This window comes from Microcebus murinus, chromosome 9 (genome assembly GCF_040939455.1).
Source record: "Microcebus murinus isolate Inina chromosome 9, M.murinus_Inina_mat1.0, whole genome shotgun sequence".
Taxonomy (NCBI): Eukaryota; Metazoa; Chordata; class Mammalia; order Primates; family Cheirogaleidae; genus Microcebus; species Microcebus murinus.
The window spans coordinates 59,442,821-59,465,019 of record NC_134112.1 but is presented as its reverse complement, the minus strand read 5'-3'; the positions used below and the strand labels follow the sequence as shown (position 1 = coordinate 59,465,019).

The 22,199-nt window shown below is 41.8% G+C and overlaps 1 protein-coding gene across 5 annotated transcripts in view; it reads right to left on the bottom strand.

Annotated features, from left to right (window-relative positions):
- The window catches only part of GSAP (gamma-secretase activating protein), a 191,312-nt gene that overhangs the window by 4,654 nt on the left and 164,459 nt on the right, over window positions 1-22,199 (bottom strand). For all 5 annotated transcript variants that reach the window (XM_076006494.1, XM_076006495.1, XM_012747248.3 and 2 more), the window contains 7 exons: window positions 15,024-15,152; window positions 13,755-13,813; window positions 13,022-13,053; window positions 10,813-10,874; window positions 8,254-8,349; window positions 5,958-6,028; window positions 5,391-5,485 (listed from right to left, as the gene is read on the bottom strand). In XM_076006494.1, the coding sequence (XP_075862609.1) occupies window positions 5,391-5,485; window positions 5,958-6,028; window positions 8,254-8,349; window positions 10,813-10,874; window positions 13,022-13,053; window positions 13,755-13,813; window positions 15,024-15,152 (544 nt within the window). The remainder of the gene's footprint in view (window positions 1-5,390; window positions 5,486-5,957; window positions 6,029-8,253; window positions 8,350-10,812; window positions 10,875-13,021; window positions 13,054-13,754; window positions 13,814-15,023; window positions 15,153-22,199) is intronic.

Genomic DNA, 22,199 nt, shown 5'->3' with positions numbered 1-22,199 from the left:
AGTGGCCGATACTGGACGTGTACTGAGACCTTCAATCTGTGCCCTGGCTCATTTGATCCTCACATCACCACGGGGTGGGAATGACTAGATTCCCATTTCATGGGTGGGGAAACTGAGATTCACAAGGAACTAAGAAACTTGCCCAGGATTATATAAATAGTAAGGAGCGAGTTGAAATTTGAATGCAGGCTGGGGGATTTTAGCCTGGGCTTTTCACCATATCATCATCCTGCCTCAGTAACTGGTAGCTGTGTTAGTGGGACAATAGGAAGAGAGACTGAAAGGTGAGAGAGAGTGGGGCAAATCCAGAACACATTAAATGATCCAGTTGGTTGGAATCTTGTATGAGAAAGAAATGATTAAGAGGCAAGCTTGGAGAGGTTCATTTATTCAGCAAATCCCTTCCGTACACTGGGCAAGGGGCTAGGAGTGCACTAATGAGCAAAACAAGCACAAATGCTGCTCCCATGCACCTTGCAGTCTCATGAGGGAGGGCAGACAATCAAATAATCACATTTTTAAAAATGTGACCAGTTCTGTGCTTGGAGTACATGTGACAGAGGTTTAATGCTGAAAGACAGAAGGGAATTTATTAATATAGGAGACTTTGGGAGGGAGGCACTAGAAGTTTTTGAGCAGGACAGAAAGAGGATTTGAGTTTTACTTTTGAAATATTAACATGACAACAGGCAAAGAACGGACTGGAATAACAGTTTGCCACAGGAAGTCTGGAGGCCTGCAGGGAGGCTATTGCCAGAACACGTACACGAGGTAACAAAGGCATCGACAATGAACGAAGAGGGAAGAAGTCAGAGAGGCGGGGTAACATGTACAGGCTTGGAGACTGATTGAATACAGAATGATGGAGAAGAATCATGCAGAGGAATGATGCCCAGGGAACAGGGCATGAATTCAGAGAAATCATGGAATTTTCTTTCTCTGAGCAGTTAAATCACATGCAGTGGACAGTCCTAAGTCCTGGTAATATCAAAGGTCAAATGAAGTACAGACTCTGCCCACAAGCAGATGTTAATGGGCTGACAATGGGATGAGTCCACTAGCTTCTCTGAATCCAAAAAAATCAGGATTTTTACTAGCTAATCAACATGGGATTTTTCAAATGAGCTTGGAAATTCTTCCCCAAACTAAAAAAAGTTGCAAATTATTTCTGAAGAAAACTTTATACTAGATACTGATCTTACTGAATTCCTGGATTCAAAATTTCTCCTCCTGCCCTGTTGTCCATGTTTTAAAGATCCCTGGTGACTCGACATCTTCTATGTCTAGGGCTCAGTCCCAAGTTCAGTGTGTTCTTGGCGTCCTTTTCCCTATGTCAGCTCTGATCACCAGAGCACATTGGCTGTACCTAGGCATCTGTTCCCTCCAACTCTAGTCTCATCCTCCAGGGCTCCTGGCCTCCTCTAGCCAGTGAGGAGAACACAGGTCCTTTTTAAACAGCAAATACCCTCGCTTGAAACCATGACTTCCTTTCATTGGTCTTCAATCCCTTCTTTTCTTTAACCAATTCAAGTCTTAAGTGTCTGACCCTTGGAACTCACTAGTCCTCACTAGTACAGAAGGCCTGAGGAGTGAGCACGCTTACACACGTACACACGCAGGTGCGTGCACACAAACGTTCCTCTGTCATTTCACTCCACTCCTCTATTTTCATGTCACTGGAGAGAAATAAACATTTAAGGGAAAAAGAGAGAGAAACTGTTCTTCCTTACCTGACCATGGACACAAGCCATTAAGTCTACTCATAATAATGCTCAAATCACTATGGAGAACATTTTTCTATGTTTTCCCCCCTTATCTCCATGAAGGAATGTGAGTTCTGTACAAAATGGATTTTTATGCTTGGTCAAGCATAATAATCTCCCCAGTAAGTCAGTTTCATTTATTTTTTGAAAGGATCTGAACATCTATGGTGAATAAATCTGAAATTTTCAATCCATTCCCCTACCAACTTTTTTGTGTTAACAACAACTAAGAATTTAATCCAGACTACTCAGGAGGTTGAGGTGGGAGGATCACCTAAGGCTGGGAGTTTGAGACCATCTTGAGTAACATGGCAAAATTCTGCCTCAGAAAAAAAGGAGAGGGAGAGGGAGGAGAGGGAGAGGGAGAGAGGGAGGAGAGGGAGAGAAGAGAAGAGAAAAGAGGAGAAAAGAAAGAATTTAAGCCAGAAAACCATGTATGGTTTTCATGAAATCTCCCTCATAATTCATATTCCATTGGGATAATTTTAAACCATCCATTCACCTCATGAATGGTCACTTTTGAATCCCTTTAAAGTCAAAAGAAACTCCTTTTATACCTCCACTACAAGGTGATCTTCTAAAATAAGATGTATAGATAGAGGAGGCATGAAGGATTCCAAATGTATCAGACATATCATAAATGCAAAGAAGCTGAGATATCATGTGGGGATTTTTTGGGCCCCAAAATAGCTAATGTTTCAACATCGACTAATTCAACTGGAACATAAAATTCAAGACACAGCACAGAACAGTAGTTAAAAGCATAGATTTTGGAGCTAGACCTACCTGAATTTGAATACTAGCTCTGTTACTTAATAGCCATGTGACTATAAGGCAAATTATTTAGCCTTTCTGGCCTTCATTTTCCATCTATAAACTAGGAGCAATATTAAGTGAGATTATATGAAAATGCCATTTTTCTTGGTCAAAAACTGGTTGGATACTGACAATTTAATGTGCTTCAATTTACGTTTCTACCACTTGTATTGTTATGAAAATTAAACTGCTAATTTTTATGTGAAGTACTTAGAACAGTGCCTTTCACAAAATAGGCACCATATAGGTGTTGGCTTAATTAAAACAAAGAAATTAATGATAGATGGATGGATAGATATATATGAATGAATTAACTAAATAAAACTAGCTGATACATATTATGTAGTTACAACTATCATTAAGTTTAACACTCAGTAGAACTTATATACAATAATAAACCCCGTACACATATAGACAACCAGTCTTCAACAAAGGCACCAAGAGCACATAATAGGGCAAGGATAGTCTTTTTGATAAATGATGTTGGGAGAACTGACTATCCACATGCAAAAGAATGAAATAGGACCCTTATCTTTGTCAAACACAAAAATCAACTCATAATGGATTAAAAACTTAAATGCAAGATCTGAAACTGTAAAAAAAACCCTACACAAAAGCATAGGAGGAAAGCTCTATGGCATTGGCATTGGCAATGATTTCTTGGATATGACATCAAAAGCATAAAAAACAAAGTAAAAATATGTAAAAGGGGGACTACATCAAACTAAAAAGCTCTGCACAGAAAAACAATCAACAGAGTGAAGGCACAACTTATGGAACAGGAGAAAATATTCACAAAGCATATATCTAATGAGGAGTTAATATTCCAAAACACATAAGGAACTCAAACAATTCAATAGCAAGAAAACAAATAACCAGATTAAAAAATGGGCAAAGTGCTAGGCACAGTGGTTCATGCTTGTAAACCCCAATGCGGGAAGCTGAGGTGAGAGGGTCACTTGAGGCAAGACTCCTGTCTCTTAAAAAAAAAAAAAAAAAAAAGGACTTGAATAGACATTTCTCAAAAGATGACATACAAATGGCCAAAAATTAAAACCACAAAGAGATATCATCACCTCACACTTCTCAGCGTAGCTATTACCAAAAACACAAAATATAAGTGTTGGCAAGAATGTGGAAAAATTAGAACCCCTATACACTATTGGTGGGAATGTAAAGTGGTACAGCCACTGTGGAAAACAGTATAGAAGTTCCTTAAAAAATTAAAAGTAGAATTAACATATGATCCAGTAATCTCATTTCGGGTTATATATCCATAAGAATTAAAATCAGGAGTTTGCAGAGATACATACACTCCTCGTGTTCATTACAGCATTCTTCACAATAGCCAAGATATGGAAATAACCCAAAATGTACATTGACAGATAAATGGATAAAAATGTAGAATATACATACAATGGGGCCTGGCATGGCAGCTCATGCCTGTAATGGTAGCACTCTGGGAGGTAGAGGTGGGAGGATCACTTGAGCTGAGGAGTTTGAGAGCAGCCTGAGCAACAGTGAGACCCTATCTCTACTAAAAATGGAAAAATTAGCTGGGTGTCATGGCATGTGTCTGTAGTCCCAGCTACTCAGGAGGCTGAGGCAGGAGGATCACCTGAGCACAGGATTTGGAGGCAGCAGTGAGCTGCAATGGTATCACTGCACTCTACCCAGGGCAACTGAGTGAGACTCTGTCTCATTAAGAAAAAGAAAAAAATTGAACCTCCTTTCTCACTCCCCCCTAAAAAGAATATATATACAATGGAATATTATTCAGGCTTAAAAGAAATCCTCCCATACATGACAACACAGATGAACATGGAGGACTAGGTGAAATAAACCATTCACAAAGGACAAATATCCCATGATTCCACTTACATGAAGTATCTACAATAGTCAAACTCACAGAAACAGAGAGCATAAGGTGGTTTCCAGGGGCTGGCAAGAGGGAAAGGGGGAATTGGTGTTCAATATGTATAAAGTTTCAGCTATGTACAATGAATAAGTCCTAGAGATCTGCTAGTCAACACTGTGCCTATAGTTAACAATACTGTATTGTGCGCTGAAAAGTTTGTCAAGAGGGTAGATATTATGTTAAGTGTTCTTACACAATAACTATACAATAAAAAAAGTATATATAATGAACACAAGGCAGATAGTTTATAACAGGATCTTATTTCTTATAATGGATACTGACTTAATATGCACATCTTCCTAATTAGAGCCTTATTAATCTTTGTAACAGCTCTAATTTCTAGCACATTACCTGGCATGTAATAGTTGCTAAACCAATATTTGTTAACTGAATGAACAAATGACCAATTAAACGAACGACTACATACACATGTCCCAAGGGTATTTTGAGGCCTGATTTGGTCCTATTTCAAAATCCTAAGGGAAAGTGTTAGCTTCCAAGCACATAAGAATCACTTCAATTCTTGGCACCAAGCCAAACCTACTTCCTTCTGAGTGTTAACTGTCAGACTTCTTGGTCAGATAAATTAGGCCTGGAGACATCAGAAAAAGAGCTCCCTGCAACAGTTCTACTGGTTCAAATTATCCTAGAAAGTTGTATAGGGCCCAGCCTGGCCTGTCTACAGTCAGTCCCAAGCTACAGCACAGTTTAGTTGCCAGGGGAGCTCTGGTCAGCAGAGACCAACTTTAGGGCTCCTCTCTCATGGTGACACCAGACACACGATTTCTCACACACAGGTCTCATGGTTAAACTCAAAATGCCAAAGTTTGGAGCCCATGTGAAGAAGAAAGAACAAATGTATTACACCAAAGGATAAAAGAGCCAAGACTTACCAGGAGGCAGAGGTAAAAACAAACTGTCAGTAGCTTCCAAAATCCTGGTCATGACGTGAAAGACGGCAAATTCAGCAGCACCGCCATGCCCCTTGCTGAGTAAAAATGACAAAGCAGCATGTCAACCGAGGAGCTCACCTCCAGCACCCCATTTGTCTTAAGCGGTGGCTCTGAGTATCATGTATGGAGGGACTCATGCTAATCGTGAAACGTATGCTCTGTAGAAAGCCTTGTAAATATAACAGTGCCCATCTGCCTAATGCCTCGAATCTACCCAGATGGCAGGCACACAAATTACAAAGTATAGTAACTTAAAATCCCCTTCTTGGCAGTACTGCTCATGTGTCCCCCCCCCCTTCCTCCTCATCCACATGCCAAGGGAAGAGGATGGGAGAAGTAATAGGGCATAACTTTAGATGCTGAGCACACAACTAAGGTAGACGGTGCTGGGGCTGCTGGGAATTGCTTTGAACTAGTAAGTTTCGGAAGAGCTTTGCTAAAACAGGCGACAGTCAGTTTTTTGGCTCTGAGTGCACCATGATAAAAGAGTGAGAAATACTTGCGTACAAGTGGAGAACCGAGGAATGAAGATTATGTTTCCTCCAAATGGTTTCCAGTATGCGGCAAATGAGATCCAGCTAGAGGGTAAAGATAGTGCGTTAACCACTGAGAGTATCCTTCCCCTCAAGGCCCCAGCAGCTCTGACAAGCACATTCAGGGCAGCTGGCATTCAGGCTGTGCCCAGACACACAACCAGCCCTCGTGAGGTCAATTCTGAGGCACTGGAATCCAAAAAGGAAAGACTGAACACACCAGAGTCTAACAGAGCACCCTCTGTCTGTGCCGCAGTGCCCCCGCTGAGCTTCCTGGCCTGGCTCACTGGCCCTGCCACTCACTCTCACAGCCCTCATCCATCAGTGAAGGTCAAGTGCCACCGGGCTTGCTCCAGGCCCGTTACACCGCAAGGGCCAAGAGCTGACAGTCAGAAGAAAGAAGGCAGAACAGAATGGAGGTCACGAGCATGGAATAAGACTGGAATCAAGTCCACAGTCTATTATTTTACTATTTGCGTAAGCCTAGGCAAGTTACCTAAATTCCCTCCAAATCTCAGGGCCCTCGTCTATAAAATGAAGGGGAAGTACTTAATAGGTTTGTTGTAAGACTTAGTTGGCACACTGACTGGAACATAGTGATCAATAAAAGCCATGATCATAAACAACCAGAGTAGACCACCTTCTTTGCCCTAGCACTCTATCAAGAAACCCATTCTACGCTGCAACAAGTTTATCGGTAGTACAGCAGTCTCCACAGAGTGTTATCAGCCGTGGATAAGAACGAGGAAAGCAGAAAGGATCTCGATAGACTCAGAGGCAAACACTGTATATCCTCAATGACACAGATTCTCATTTTCTCTTTGGCTGAAATCAAGTAAGTAAACACGTAGTCAGTGTAATAAGGTTCTACAGCAACTCCCTTGGGTTTGTTCTGGAAAGGCTACACAGCCACCCTTCTTCCAGGGGAGTAAGTAGGCGGCTTGGATGGTTGCTGCCAGGCAGGGACAGAGAGATTTGTCTGGAGTCAGAAAGTCAGGGACATTGAGTTTTCTGAGATGACACATGTATTATTTCTGGGCCTAGTGGTTCTAGAGCTTGTTAACACAACCTAGCGTTAAAACTTTTACACGATTAACTAAAACCATGGAGAAATACAATGCTTGAATGAAAACCCTTCTTAACACTTTGGAAGGTGAGATTTAAAGTCAACAGAAAGAGAGGTGATGTGTTAAATAACGTGTTATGAGTTAAAACACACACACACAGAAAGCAAGTTAATATCAACACATTCACAAAGTGAGCTCCTTGGCACAGTTCTACTGAGAAGGAGATTTAAGAAAGATTCAATGTCCTGACTATAAATATTTGTATGTGAAAATGCCAACCTCTCCTAATATATTAAAAACTATAACACTCAACCCTTACTATAGAAATTCAAATATATTATTTTAAAAAGACACCAATGACTGCAATAAAGGCAGAAAATTTTAAAATTAAACATGAAGAGATTAAATCATGGTTATATCTGACAAATGTAATCATCCAGAATTTAATGCAAAAATATATGTTCATCCACTGGCTCATCTGCACACTGGTCTTGGGCAAACTTGGAGGAATAATGGAGTGTTCTTTCTCTGTGCAATAGTTTTTTTTAAGTGTGTCAAACATTATTTCTAGATTCCAAGCATACGCTTTTTGAAGCATATGTCTTTTCAAGACAGCCTTAAAATTCAACCTAGTCACGCAATTTCTACCTACTTATAGAGTGGTGTTATTAATATGGATCACACAATTTGAATGACTGGGCACCAGGTAATGAACTGCCAATCTCATCAGTAGACTCTAATGTGGTTGTATTTATAGAATTGAGCCAGACTCTGGCCTAGTTGGGCTATTGGAACTAATTAAGAATTGAAGTTCAAGTTCTCTCATGTCTGCATAAGCCTCCATGTACAGAAATCCTTACTTACTGTTTAATAAGGATCTAAGAGTTGCCAAGATGAGACGTCAACATTTGGCAACCGCACTAAATTCATTGTCCTATGTTTCCATGAGTGTATAATTACTATTTGAAAGGAGGGCAATAAGTCACTTTCAAAACTAAGTTCTCTTTGTTTAAGGTTCCTGTTTCTCTTGCCTCAGTCAATAGCACCAAATATACTGGTTTAAGAACAGGAGATCTCCAAAAATCTAATTTGAAAAACACACAAATGGGTTCACTGAAACACATCCTGAGAATTTTATGTGTGTGTGTGTGTGTGTGTGTGTGTGTGTGTACACACACACAGAGAATAAAAAGCAAAACCAACCAGCTTTGAAACGTAGTCCAGAACCATCTGTTCAATTTTCTTCTTTTCTACACCCTGTAGGTGTCTCAAAAGATGGTCTCGTAGCTCAGACACCATCTGAAAACAGGATATGCGGAAGTCACAACCTACCCACTCACACCTGCAATGGGTTCGAATTAGATCCATTTAACATTCCTTATCAATATGAAAAATATTAGATCTGAAGATCCGACCAGCAGAAACATATAACTCTCAATATTTCTCTGGGTGAGCATTAATCAGGAGCCCCCAGCATTTTCCTCAAGGGGAAGTGCTTATGATTTACCCAAAGCCTGGTGAGCAACTGACAGTCAGGCCTTAGGCCCTGATAAGAATCCTCCAAAGCAGCCAGCGGAAATCACTGATTTAGAAGTCAAAGGCTTTGGGATCTGTCCAAGGACTGAAATCTACCACCGTGGGGAATTATCAGGAACAACTCTGCACATGGAATGACTGTGCTAACGTGCGCAGGAGTAAAGAGGAAATGCATCAGGTGACTTCCTCTGCACAACATCCAGAGAGAGACACTCCACACAGCCCCTTGATGTGCAAAGGTAATGAAATAATCATTCTGGCCCCTCTGAATTATTTGTTTTTGTTTTTTTTATTTCGGCATATTATGGGGGTACAGATTTTAAGGTTTCAATAAATGCCCTTTCCTCCCTCCCCCCACCTGCTCCGTTTTGATCATCTTTGGGCCTCCCCAGTCAGGGGCCGGCATTCCCGGGCTGCCCTACCCCCCTTTTCTCTCTCCTCCTTCCTTCTCCTTTATTGCCTAGATGCTCTGCTCAGCAAAAGGCCCTCCTGGCCAGAGAGATCACTGCGCCAATAAACAGCCCATGGGAACTGTACAACGGACATCATACATGCACATATCTTCTATTTAATAATTCAGGAGATTCACATATATAACACCCTGAGTAAAACCTGGCCCATGGCCCTCGGGGCCAAGACCCAGCGGTATCTTATTTCAATTCAGTCTCCTGCATTTGCTAATTAACTTGGCTTTTAAAAATTTAAATTTTTCTTCTGTTTAACAAATAGTACATATTTTTTGTGCTTCTCATTTTTCTGCAATAACCATAAAAAATGAAAATTAAAATCACTCATAATCCTATCATCTATATTAACATTTTAGGGGGTTATTTTTCATTTTTTCCTGGTGTGCACACCCATTCTAATATTTTGTAATTGGTTTTTTCACATAATACTTTCCTTATGCCACCCAAAATTCTTTACCATACTAGTTTTCATGGCTGCACAGTATATAATTTTATGAAAGTACTATACTTGAATTACTTTTTTCCTTCTTATACATATGGGATATTTCTTTTACTACTGTAAATAAAACAATAAAATAATAAAATAATAACAAAAAATCCTCATACAAAAGTTGTTTGCTAAATTGTCAATTATTTTGACAGACTAAATTCCTAGAAATGGAATTTGTTGGATCACATATTTAACGTTTGCAAGACACTGTCAAAATGTGTTAGCATATTCCAAGAGTGGAATTTGACTTTTATCATCTTTTAGCGCCTATAGAGATTATCTGTTTTTCTTTGCTCTTGTAATATGATGAATTACATTAATATATTTCCTAACGTTAATATTAAGCGCCTTCCTGGAAAAAATCCGATTTGGCCATGTTGTATTTTCAAGAGACCACTGGAAAGTATTTTAATTAGGCTCCTGATATCTATATTCATAGAAAAAAGTGATCGTTGTCACATTTTGGTTTTAAGGGTATGATGGCTTTTTAAAGTGATTGAGAAGCTTTCTATCTTATTTCAAAAAATACTTTACACAGCATGGGACTGATTTTGGCCCTTAAGTTTCAAATAACTCATTAAATAACAGGGCCTTTGGAAATAATCTTTAACATTTTTTCAAATTATTTTATGGTTATTGTGCTTTTAGCTTTTCTGTTTCTTCTTGGATCAAGTTTGGTAATTTCTATTTGCAAAGAAACTGTTTAGCTAGAATTTTTAAGGGTAGTAATATAGATTTACATACATTTCTCTCATATTGTTAAACTTGCCATATCTATGGTAATAGATTGTCCCATTCTTAACCCCACATAGTATTAAAAATATATAAAATATTTGGGATTTACCAATTCTGGTCTTTAATATTTTTGCTTTATGTTTCTTTGGTGATGCTAGTGATAGGACTTCTTGAGAAATGTGATTCTTTATTCTGTTGTATTTCAAACTCCAAATACAAAATGCCACAAAGACATTGCTCTTTCCTTTTTAAAATTCTCACCACAATACATTTCTTATCATGGTTTGTTACTACATGTTTATTGATGTGACTGATAAACGTGCGGCTCCCACACTCATCTATGTATTCCAAGAGGGCAGAGGTCATGTGTGTTTCTTACCACTGGACACACGGGGTCTACAGTGACTGGCAACAGCTATTTGTTGAAGGAATGAATGAAGAATGAAATCATAATGGGAAGTACAATCTAGCCCTCTCCCCCTCTTCGTGGGGCCCCTTGTTTGCTGGCAGCCAAGGAGCCCACAAACCACTCACCAGCCCCATCAGCAGCCTCTGGTGCTTGTCTTCCTCCTGCAAGAGGGGCGTTAATCGTGGCTCTGAAATTAAACAGAGCAACAGTCAAACCCTGATGGTTTTCAGGAAATGGGTTAGAAGGAAGCAGCAGCAGTCTGGATCTCTCTCTCATTGGGAAGACATAACACTTCCCCGACAGGATGAATAGTTTTCATTAGCTGAGGTGACCTGGCCCCACAGCTGACCCTGTCACTCGGGCGGTACACGGAAAGCTCTGAGAGACAGACAGAGGGGAAGACGGAGAGAGGAGGAAAACAAGGAACACATTCCCCAACAGCAATAGACTCTAGCTTTGATTTTTCTTCAACGCTAAAACTCACCACTGACGAAGAACCTCTGCTCCACTGGCGACAGAGGGAAGTGAGTGAGCCCTCTCTTAACCCTAAGGGGGCATAAACCGAGGGACAGGGCTCAGTGGAAGGATTGTGTGACCCCTGTAGTTCAGTGACTTTGGGAGTAATTGAGCTGAGGGGACCAATCAATTACTGTGGCAAATAATACTAATTGGCACAAGTTATCAGACTGAAAAAGTGGCTGGAACAAGATGGAAAGGTGATGTGTAAGGTTAAATCAAACGGCACTTTCTCCACCATGATTGGCACTGCGCTAGCGAGACCAGAGGGGCAGGCAAACAGGTCATGGAAGATCTGCCCTGCCGCTCCTCTGACCTCGCCCTCGTGCTCTGTTCTCCATCTCCCAAAACCCGAGGCCCAGCACCAAGCAAGAGGGCAGAACTGCCCTGCTCAGTGGGCCAACAACTGCTTCCGGAAGGCACAGATACCTCTTGACCCCGAGGCATGCATCCTACCTGGATCCTATACAACCCTCATGAATAACAAAACGATTCAAAACATGAGCCCAACAGCCCTGAATTTCACAGAATGTCCCGTTTCAGGTAGTGATGGCATTCTTCACGGGAAACTCACACAAGCAAAGCATGTGAAAGGAAGGGGACGAGTTTCCTGAAGTGACAGCATGACTAGTGACCGGCTGCAAACAGCCCTGACGCACACGCGGAGCAGGAGCAGCTCTCCAAGCAGGGTGGGAGTGGAGAACACGACAGACCCCTGGCAATGCAAGGAGGGGGACCCTGAATCACACACGTCACACACCTGCCTGGCAGGGCAGGACCTGGCTTCAGGATGGATGGCCTGGTAACACAGGTGGAAGCAGGTCCCCCATCCCCTGGCTATTCGGTGAGCCCAGCCTCTGTCAGCCTGGGCTGGACGACATGTCACCATCACAGTTCACTGGGCTATGTGCACAGCCGCAGGGTACCCAACGCGCCGCATAAAATAATTTCCATTAGGGTTACCCAACACATACCTAAAACATCCAAGCCCATAAAATAGGAGTGGGATATACAACAGCAGCACATTGGGTGAAGGCTGAACTTCATGAGGTATAAAAATGTTCCTGTGACAACTATGAAAATGCTTGTACTGGAATGTCCTCGGCATTCCCCTCCCACATTTCACCTGGCTAAGTCCCCCTTGTTTGTAAAGACTTACTTCAGATGTCACCCTTCTGGGAAGCCTCTTCCAACCTCCCTCCCTCCTTCAACCATCCCCACACCCTTGACCTAGCACCCAGGAGTTACCTAGCACAAACAACTTGCCCAAGAGCACATGGTTAGCACGTGGCAGCCTTGGAATTTAAGTCCAGTTTTGTTTGGCTCCTGAGCCCATGGCTCTTTCCAAAAAACCACACTGTTTACCTGGAGGCTCCTCATCTTTGTACTCCTAGGACCTAGCTCAGTGTGTGCCCAAGTTTTCAAAATGAAGGGTGTATAAGTCAAAGACCCTGTATGGTCAGACAGCTGGAGAGAAAGCAGCACCAAGCCAAAGGAATTGCCAAAGTGATTCCTGTGGGTACAGCCAGCGGGACATTAGTTAGATCAAGTATGTGATAAGAAATAATGAAAACCAGAGGACAAACACCCAAGGACTCCTTTAGCAAAAGCACATTCAGCGGCGGTCCCCGAAGGTCCTAGCATCCAGACAGACATGGAAAGAGCATGTGGCCACTCTAACAGGAAGATGCTAAAGGCTCTGCCTCCCTGACACTACTGGAAGTGGTTTTCCTGCCAACCCACAGTGGTAAGGAGGGCAGTGTTACAAAGGCCACACTGACTGAAATCCAGAAAGCTTCATTACAGGTCTTTTCTTACCCAAATTCCTCGCTTCTAGGTTAGAAATCACCCTACAAAGAAATTAGCCATGTTAGTCACACAGAAAGCATTTATTTTTTAAAAAAATTTAAAGCCACAGCACCATACAAAGATACCCTCCTTTGAAAACCCATAAAACCACCACACAAACTGTTCTCAGGCTGCTGAAAACCTCAAAAACTTTAGTCAATGTAGCAAAAACCACATTAGGCAATTACATAATTTCAAAACCCTTTAGTGCCAACAACAGCAATAATTTAGAACAATTGCAGCTCTCAGTTATTGGGAATAATGGGGACAGAAACAGAACAGAGGTTGGAATGGGGCCTATACTTTCAGCACTCTGAGATGACTCATCTATCCAGAAAATATGCTTTCAAAATAAGAGCAAGCTCACCAGCCCACTAATACTATAAAATAAATAAATAAATCAACCTATTGTCTGCCCTTCCCAAGAAGCTCACTTAATAAAGAACTTTCTTTACCACTTATACATTGTAAATCATCCATCCCCAGATTGCAAGTCTTTGAGGTTTAACATATAAGCTTTTCCCTCTAGAATTTCCAGCACCAAGCTCCAGAATAGAGCCCATGTGCCTGCATTCACGAAGCTGACGGTATCATTTTGCTGAGGATATCCAACAAAAACAAGTTACTTCCATGAAAGGTCACCACCAAGGTAACTATAAAAGTTAACTATCTTACAGACACAATAACCTTTAATTTTACTTACTTTATTGCATCATCAAGAATATTCCTCACATATGCAGTGGACCTTCTTTTTCCTGTTTTCTAGGAGTGAGAACATGTCAGGAGTATGAAAGGGGAAGGTTTTGTGAATGAATTTTTTCACATCAAGGGCATAATGCAATATATGTTATAACTTCATAAAGAAGAAATATACTTTCCAGGTAATCAGAACACCTAGATTTTTAAAAAAAATTTTAAGAAACATTTTATCTGAAAGAATTGCAGATTCATAGGAAGTTACAAGTCAACTATATGTTATATACAACACTCAACTACCTGTTTCCCCGAAAATAAGACCTACCCATAAAATAAGCCCTAACAGGATTTCTAAACATTTGTGCGGTAGAAGCCTTACCCCGAAAATAAGACCTAGTGATGGGCGTGGCTACGCAGCATATCTGCACAACCCATGCATTTCATCGCAGAGTGGTAAAGACGACGAGCAGCCCTTCTCATGTGCCCCACTGTGGCAGCTGCTATCCCAGAGGTGACCAGAAAACCCCACTAACAAGGTCGGCTCCCCATCAGGTCCCGGCTATCCTGTGCGTGCTGCAAGCTCAGGCTTTGAGAGGAAAATAATACATCCCCTGAAAATAAGCCCTAGGGTGTCTTCTTGAGGAAAAATAAATATAAGACCCTGTCTTATTTTCGGGAAAACATAGTATATACAACAATTCTACAGAGATCTCAAGTACCTTTCGCCCAGTCTCCCCCACTGCTTATATCTCAGATGACTATGACACAATATCAAAATCAGGAAAGTGATATTGGCACAATGTGTGTGTAGTTCTATGTCATTTCATCACATATACAGATTCATGTACATTCAAGATACAGAACTATTCCATCACCCTAAAGATCTCCTTGTGCCACGCCCATATAGTCAGTTACATCCACTCTCCTCGTCCCAACTACCCCTACCCCCAGCAACCACTAGTTTGGGAACACCTAGATTTTTTAATTTAGTAAATCAATTTTTAACTATACAAGTAACCTGAGAACAGATCCAAGCCATGAATGTTAATTGTACTTCTACTCTGAATGTGCTGTGCATCCTTTAACCTTCCTGCATTTCAGGAGAACTGAAGAACAGAGATCATAGGAGCACCTGTCTGCAAACGACAACGTCAAAGTGCCCAGCCGTTGGGAAGGGTACTGCAGACGTCAGCCAGTCTCACGGTTTAAAGGCATCCCCTGCACCTAATCCAGCACTCTTTGGCTGCTTGCTTTGTTCTCACTGACCCACACGTACCTCTTCGGAAATCAGGTTGTGCCATTCTCTCCTGACCACGCTGTTGTTGTAGTGCAAGTGTGGCTTGGTGTACTTAACATATTCTAGGTTGGAGTTCAGTTTTTCCCAGTAGCCCTTAAAGGTGTGTACCTGTAGGAGACAGAAACATGAGCAACCTTAAGAAGCAGGCCCTGTACCCAGGTACCCAGCAAGTATCACGCTGGTCTTATTTCCCCAGCTCCCACGTGGCAGCTTTTCTCAGTGAATATTTCCCATGAAGAATGGCATTCTCCTCCTGATAGGAAGAATCTTGCCTTCCCACTTCATTTTCTGTCCTCTTTTTATAGCACAGAACTGCTGCCCATTTCCCAAAGCCCATAGGACTTCCCTGGTTAAGGCTTAGCAGGGAAGCCTATATTAAACACATCAAGTCATTCCCTAGGGACCCATTTGTATGACTTAGGTTGTGTCAATGGTGCCATGTTCACTCAGAGAATGTTCATAACATTTGGAGCAAGTGGACTAGGTTTACTTTCCTGCTAAGCTTATTTAATTCCAAAGATATCTTTCAAAACCTAGGAATCAAAAAAGATGAACTACTTTTACATTCAGTTGTCAATACTCCAAAACAGAATTTGTTGGCATTCTATCTAGGTCTTTGATTTATTGATATAACTGTACTACCCTGAAGCAAGAATGCATCCCTCATATTCATTTTTAAATAAAAAAAATGCAATGTTAATACAGTTAATGTTGAAGGATACACTGACACAGATCGTTTTTAAGCCAATGAAGACTGGTTTATGATACATACTTTCTTGCCAAAATATGTGCATTTATAAAAGATTTGACTGGGACCAGGGGTGCAATGTGTGGCTATAAAACTATGTGAGCTATTGCCTGCTATGGTGACAGACCTGGCTGAATTACAAGAAAATAAGAAAACAAAACACACAGCAATAAAAAAAGATGATCTAATGTTGAATAACAGCACATCATTCACATTTTTAGTCAAAGGACAGTCACAATTGGTTTGAAATGGATTTTGGAGTATCAGTAAAGTGAGTTACATGATAACATTAACACTTGCTGTTTTCAAAGCCTGAAATGCCCATCCAGCCAAAATCCCTTCTCCCAGAGACAGAAAAACTCTTTCCAAGAAAGTCTCCCTTCTAGGCGAGATAAAAAACAAACACTGCAGCCAGGTCTCGCTGTTGACTTGATCTACCTTGCTCACCTTTCTTTCCCTTCCTGTTCATTTATGATGAATATACCTTTATCCACCCTCCTTTGTACTGAAAAAAATAAACAAACAAACAAACCCTGCAGACATCTGGCAGCATTAGGTCCCTGACCGGAAGTCACTAGGCTTTCTGCTGTCTTAATCTGGGTCCCAGCACACTAGAGCCAAAAGCCAGAAAACGAATTGGTGTTGTGGGGACATCTAGTGGCCAACTAAGCTATTAACACTGCCTGCTTTGCCACAGGAGTGCCGTGATGCAGTTCACAGGGACCTTGCCCAGGACAGCATATGGGAGGGGAGAAACCCAGGTGCCCTCTACCTGTCTTCTGGCCTCCTCCCCTCAACCCCGTCCTGACGTTACGAGACCCCACTCGTACCTCCTTCTCGCTCTATTTAAAAATCCCTTTCCTGGCCAGGCGCAATGGCTCATGCCTGTAATCCTAGCTCTCTGGGAGGCCAAGGCAGGTGAATTGCTCGAGGTCAGGAGTTCGAAACCAGCCTGAGCAAGAGCGAGACCCTGTCTCTACTATAAATAGAAAGAAATTAATTGGCCAACTAATATATATAGCAAAAATTAGCCGGGCATAGTGGTGCATGCCTGTAGTCCCAGCTACTCGGGAGGCTGAGGCAGAAGGATTGCTTGAGCCCAGGAGTTTGAGGTTGCTGCGAGCTAGGCTGATGCCACAGCACTCACTCTAGCCTGGGCAACAAAGCGAGACTCTGTCTCAAATTAAAAAAAAAAAAAAAAAAAAAAAAATCCCTTTCCTCATTACCTTTTGGGGAGGAGGGTTCCTTTTTAGTTTTCTTTTTAATTGACAAATAAATGTATATTTCTATGGGTTACAATATGATGTTTTGATACATGTATACATTGTGGAATAATCAGACTCATTAGCATTATCCATGTGTCAGCCAAGAATAGACAGATAAACAGAGCCCTCCCACAGGTTTATGAACAGGCTGTGGAGGGGCTGGAGCGCCCTCTGACTGCATGGTAAACGGAGCCTGTGTTTGTATACGCATTTTTCTGGGGAGATGGTCTTGCATCAGATTGGTCTTGCAAAGAAATTCATAGCCTAAAATAGTTTAAAAACCACAGAGTTAGAAGGAAGAGGATCTAAATTTAAAACAAAAAGAAAAATTTATATTTAAGTAAGAAATATTGTTAGGCAAAAGTCCCCAAAATATTTTCACATGGATTTGTATGTCTTTCAAGGAGGCCACTGGCTTATGATAATACCATCTATAATATTTAAGAGAGTATCAGAAGAAAACAATTAAATGTTTACGTCACTATTTGGTATCGACTAGATAATTGATGAATTTTTTTTAAGTTATGAAAATTCACAGAAATCACTGTGAATTGGAAGGTCTGTTTGGAAGCCTGGGAAATTGACACAGCACAGGGGATGGAAATGGATCTGAGTAAGTGAAGGATAAGGAGAGGATATTCCAGGTGGGCCCCTTGGGATGTGAGCAAAGACTGAGAGACCAGGACACAGGCTCTGGGTTTAGATCAGAGGCAAACAGAGAGCAGACAGACAACAGCACTTCATTCTCTGCGGTGAAGACAGCAGCCTCTCTCGTGTGGCTCCCAGCCTCTGCTGCCCATTGGAACCACCTGGGTCCCACCCCCAAGCAAGTTCATCGGTTTGGGGTGTGACCTGAGGAGCCCTCAGGAGTTTTACTGGTGCCCCAGGTGATCCTAATGTTCCGCCAGGACTGAGAACACTGCTTGAGCATGTCTGCGTAATCCCAGTCACCCTCCCACCCTCAAACATGTTACTCTACCTATCCCTCCAGCTTAGAGGCTGATAAAGAACCAGTTGTCTGATATACTTGTGATTGTGTGGTTTAAAAACAGGAGATACAGTCAAAGATGAGCTTGGAGCCAATCTTTGAGGAATCCTAAATGCCAAGTTAACAGCAACATGCTCATTCACCCAGAGAATAAGAGTAGCTCCAACATAACATGTTAGATGTTGTAACCTAGCAAGCATGGAGGGGAGGGCAGAGTAGGAATTTGAACGATCACATCCTAACAGCCAAGGCACACCATCTCGCCACCGAGGCTCAAGGATGAGCCTGGTAGCACAGACAAGCACTCCATGGCAGTCAACTGGCACTCACCCAGCCAGGTGAATGCCGAGTGCCGTCTGCATCAGGGACACCAGCACCACGGTGAAGGCCACAGCAGCCCAAGAAGCACATCACCAGCTACTTGAAAAGAGCTCATAATGCGTTAAGAAAATAATGCATAAAAATGCTTTATAAGAAAAACACTCATGAATTTAGCTACTTCCGGGAGACTCTGGTGTTAGAAATAATCAGATCCTCAAGGAATGACCCAGGAGCATTTTCCTGCACAAACGAGAGTTTTAAATTTTGATTTTGAAAGAAGGAAAATTATTCCAAGTCTCTTCTTCAGAAATAATCTCATTCTGCTTCTTAGGAAGACATGAAATAATTGCCAAATGCAGCCCATCACAACTATTAATTGAACAAAAAGGATCAACGGGTTACACACCAAGGGACTGTTTCCCATTTATGATTTAGATTGCCAGTTGATCCAAAAACAAACAAACAGAAAGCCCTGTGGTACTGGCTCATCTGCAAGTTGCTGCCAGAAAACAAACATCTGCCTTTCATTTCTAAAAGGCCTTCTGGCTTTCGTCCTACTTCTGCTGATTAACCAGCATCTTCATACCGGAGGGGAGGCCAATTCAGAGAGCACACTTCACTCTGCGTGCCAGGACTTAACCAGCAGAGATAAAGAATCGTGTCACTCCAGTTTGGCTCTTCAGTAGATCCCATTCTCAGTATCAGCTTTTACTTACAGCCCCCAGAAACACAGCGACCCACCTCCTCTATCATAGGCAGAATAAAATAGAAAATGTCTACTTGTACTTAAAGCTAGCAAGGCACTGTACTAAGATGCTCCAAACAGGAACATCCACACACAGGACAAGTGACGAAAACTCCTGCCGCTGCCCACTGAGGGAAATGAGTGCTGCAAGTTCAAAGTCTCCTGAATATAAATGGACCTTCTCCTCCTTCCTCAATATCTAGCAAAAATTTCCCCTTCTTTGCCCAGCTAGGTAATTCTATTAGCCATTTTTAATGGACTGGATTTTTTTTAATGAAATCAACTATTCCATCTCAAAAATTAGCAAATGCCCCGAGAAAGCCACTAAGATATTTCCTTCCTTTCAACCTTAAGAATTAAACATTATGTCTTCGACCACGACCATGAGTAAGTGCAGGATAGCCTAGTGGCTAGAGGGAGAGGAACAAAAACAGGAATCTTTGGGTCCTGAGTCTGTTCTTAAATTTCATAATCTAGGAAGCAGATTGGAGATATCTCATCTCTACAGAAATGACAGGCATGAATTCCCCAGCCTCATGGTCTGTTTATAATAAATAATGCTGTTTTGTGGCACCATAAAATTATGGTTTCTGATATTAATTGAACTCACTATAGCTATTAATGATTGTCCCACAAAATATGTACAAACTAAACTGTGAAAAATCAATATTTCCCAACTGATACTTCCAGAGATGGTATATCTTGATCAAAATAATGATTCTAATTTTTAAAAGTTATATTGTAATTGTGCTAATATACTTCAGTTCTCTAACAAACCTTTTATTTAAGTGATGGTGATTGTATTGGGGGAGCCAAGGAAAAAAAGTGTCTTTTGTGCTTCACTAAGCAATTAACTACACTCACGCTCTGTCCAATTAAAACATTTATTAAAAAACACTTTTTAAGTGAAGAAACATATAAACTGTCTCTAAATGTAGAACAACCTAGGTAACAACTCTACTTTTCCCCGTTGCTCAGGGGCATCAGGCCACTGAAAGACATTTGCACTAACACCCTCACATGTGAGTGCCTGTAAGTAGGAAGGAGCTTTAATTCTTTCTGGTCTTCCAAGGTAGTTAATAATCTCTAAACAAGTGATTAAATACACTAAAGATATCTAACTTTAAAAAGACTTTGGTAGGAGTACCCCATTTCTCCATTGCCCCTTCTTTTAATATTTTATTGTTTCCATTGTGTGTGTGTGAGAGAGAGAGAGAGAGACAGGGTCTCACTCTGTTGCCCTGCTAGAGTGCAGTGGTATCACCACAGCTCACTGCAACTTCAAACTCCTGAGCTCCAGGGATCCTCTGCCTCAGCTTCCCAAGTACCTGGAACTAGAGGTACGTGCCACAATGCCTGGCTAACTTTTTTCTATTTTTTTTGTAGAGACAGGGTTTCTATATGTTACTCAGGCTGGTCAACTCCTGGGCTCAAGCAATCCTCCACCTCGGCCTCCCAAAGTGCTAGGATTACAGGCATGAGCCACCTTGCCCAGCCTGTTTCCTTTTTTTAAAAAAACCTTACATGCTTCCTGTGGCTGGATAGTTTTAATGGCATCTCTTCTTATTATAAAAAAATCAAGGGCACTCTTAACCTTTAATGCAAGTCACCACTTGTGTAGAACCACTCATAGTTTACAAAGGGATAAAATCATTCTTGGGAAGGTCACTCTTGATGACATTCCTTTTAAGGCAAGGACCTTGTTTCAATACACTTCTTGTAAATTCTTTCAGGAACCATTTATAAAGTGAGGAAGTCTTCTGTCTTTCAGGGAACGATTTTCTAATTCAACTGGTTTATCCACCCTCGCGTGTTCATATATGTCATAGTCCACTGCGGTCATAAACTGGGTGGCTTATAAACAACAGAAATTTTTTTCTCACAGTTCTTCAGACTGGGATGTCTCAAATCAAGGTGTGGGCAGATTTGATGTCTGAGGAGGGCCAGCTTCCCAGACAGCCAGCCGTGTTTTCACTGTAACTTCCTGTGGCGGAAGGGGTGAGCTAGCTCTCTGGGACCTCTTCCATAAGGGCCCTAATCTCAATCACCAAAGGTTCTACCGCTTAAAACCATCACCTTGGGGGTTAGGACTTCACCACAGGAATTTCAGAGGGACACAAACATTCAGACCACAGCAGTATATTAAATACTTATAAAGTGCTCCACTTCACGCTCATTTTGCAAAGAGCACAGGAGGAAAGTACATATATAGTTTCCTTTTTCCCTTCCCTCTCTTGATTCCTTATCATAGCACTGGTCTACCAAGGAGAATGGAAGTGTGGCCACAGTAAATAGAGATCCCTTGGGCCTCAAGGAAAGAGTCTGGCAGCAAGCACACCCCCTAAAGGTAATTTACAATTCAAGTCTTGAGTGTCCAGAGCCAACTCCCGCCAGGGAAGCACGACAAGAACAGTCCCATAACTGGGACCCTGGAGGGAGCAGCAGAGGGTGGGATATGCCACTGCAATCAAGTCCATCATGGTATAATTAAGCTGGGGCCTGGGGTAGGAGAAGTAGGTTAAAGGCAAAGGCAGCAGCTTACAGTGAGTGGTAGGTGCAAGCAGAGATGGGGAAATGAATGAGCGCTCTCGGGCCAGGTGTGCTGTGAACCAGAGGGTACTGATGAGAGCCTCCATGCTGAGTGACCCGGGTGGGGGTGGAGGAAGCAGGTCAAACCAAATGCAGTACCATCTTCTCCTGAGCGCAAGGCCAGTCCAGCAGTATACTCTGCCTTCCCTGATGGATCACGTCTGTGTGGAGAGGGTCAAAGAGATCTGCAACGCTTCAAACTTGTCCTAGGTAACCACTAGCATACGAACACAGGTGGAGCTGCCAAAGAGCTCCCTCGCCTGTGTGGGAATGGTTAATGGGAAACAACTGCAGAGCCAAATGCTAAAGATACAGAGAGAAGAGAAAAAAGTGAGAGGAAAGATGGAATGAATGTCAAAGGGGAAGAAAACATGGAAGACATAAATCATTTTACACACACACACAGATAAAACAAAGCAAAAATAAGCTCGTTTGTTCCTAAGCAAAGCCAAATCATATTCTTAGATTAAGCCAAGGGGTAAAAAGCTCAAGAGGACCT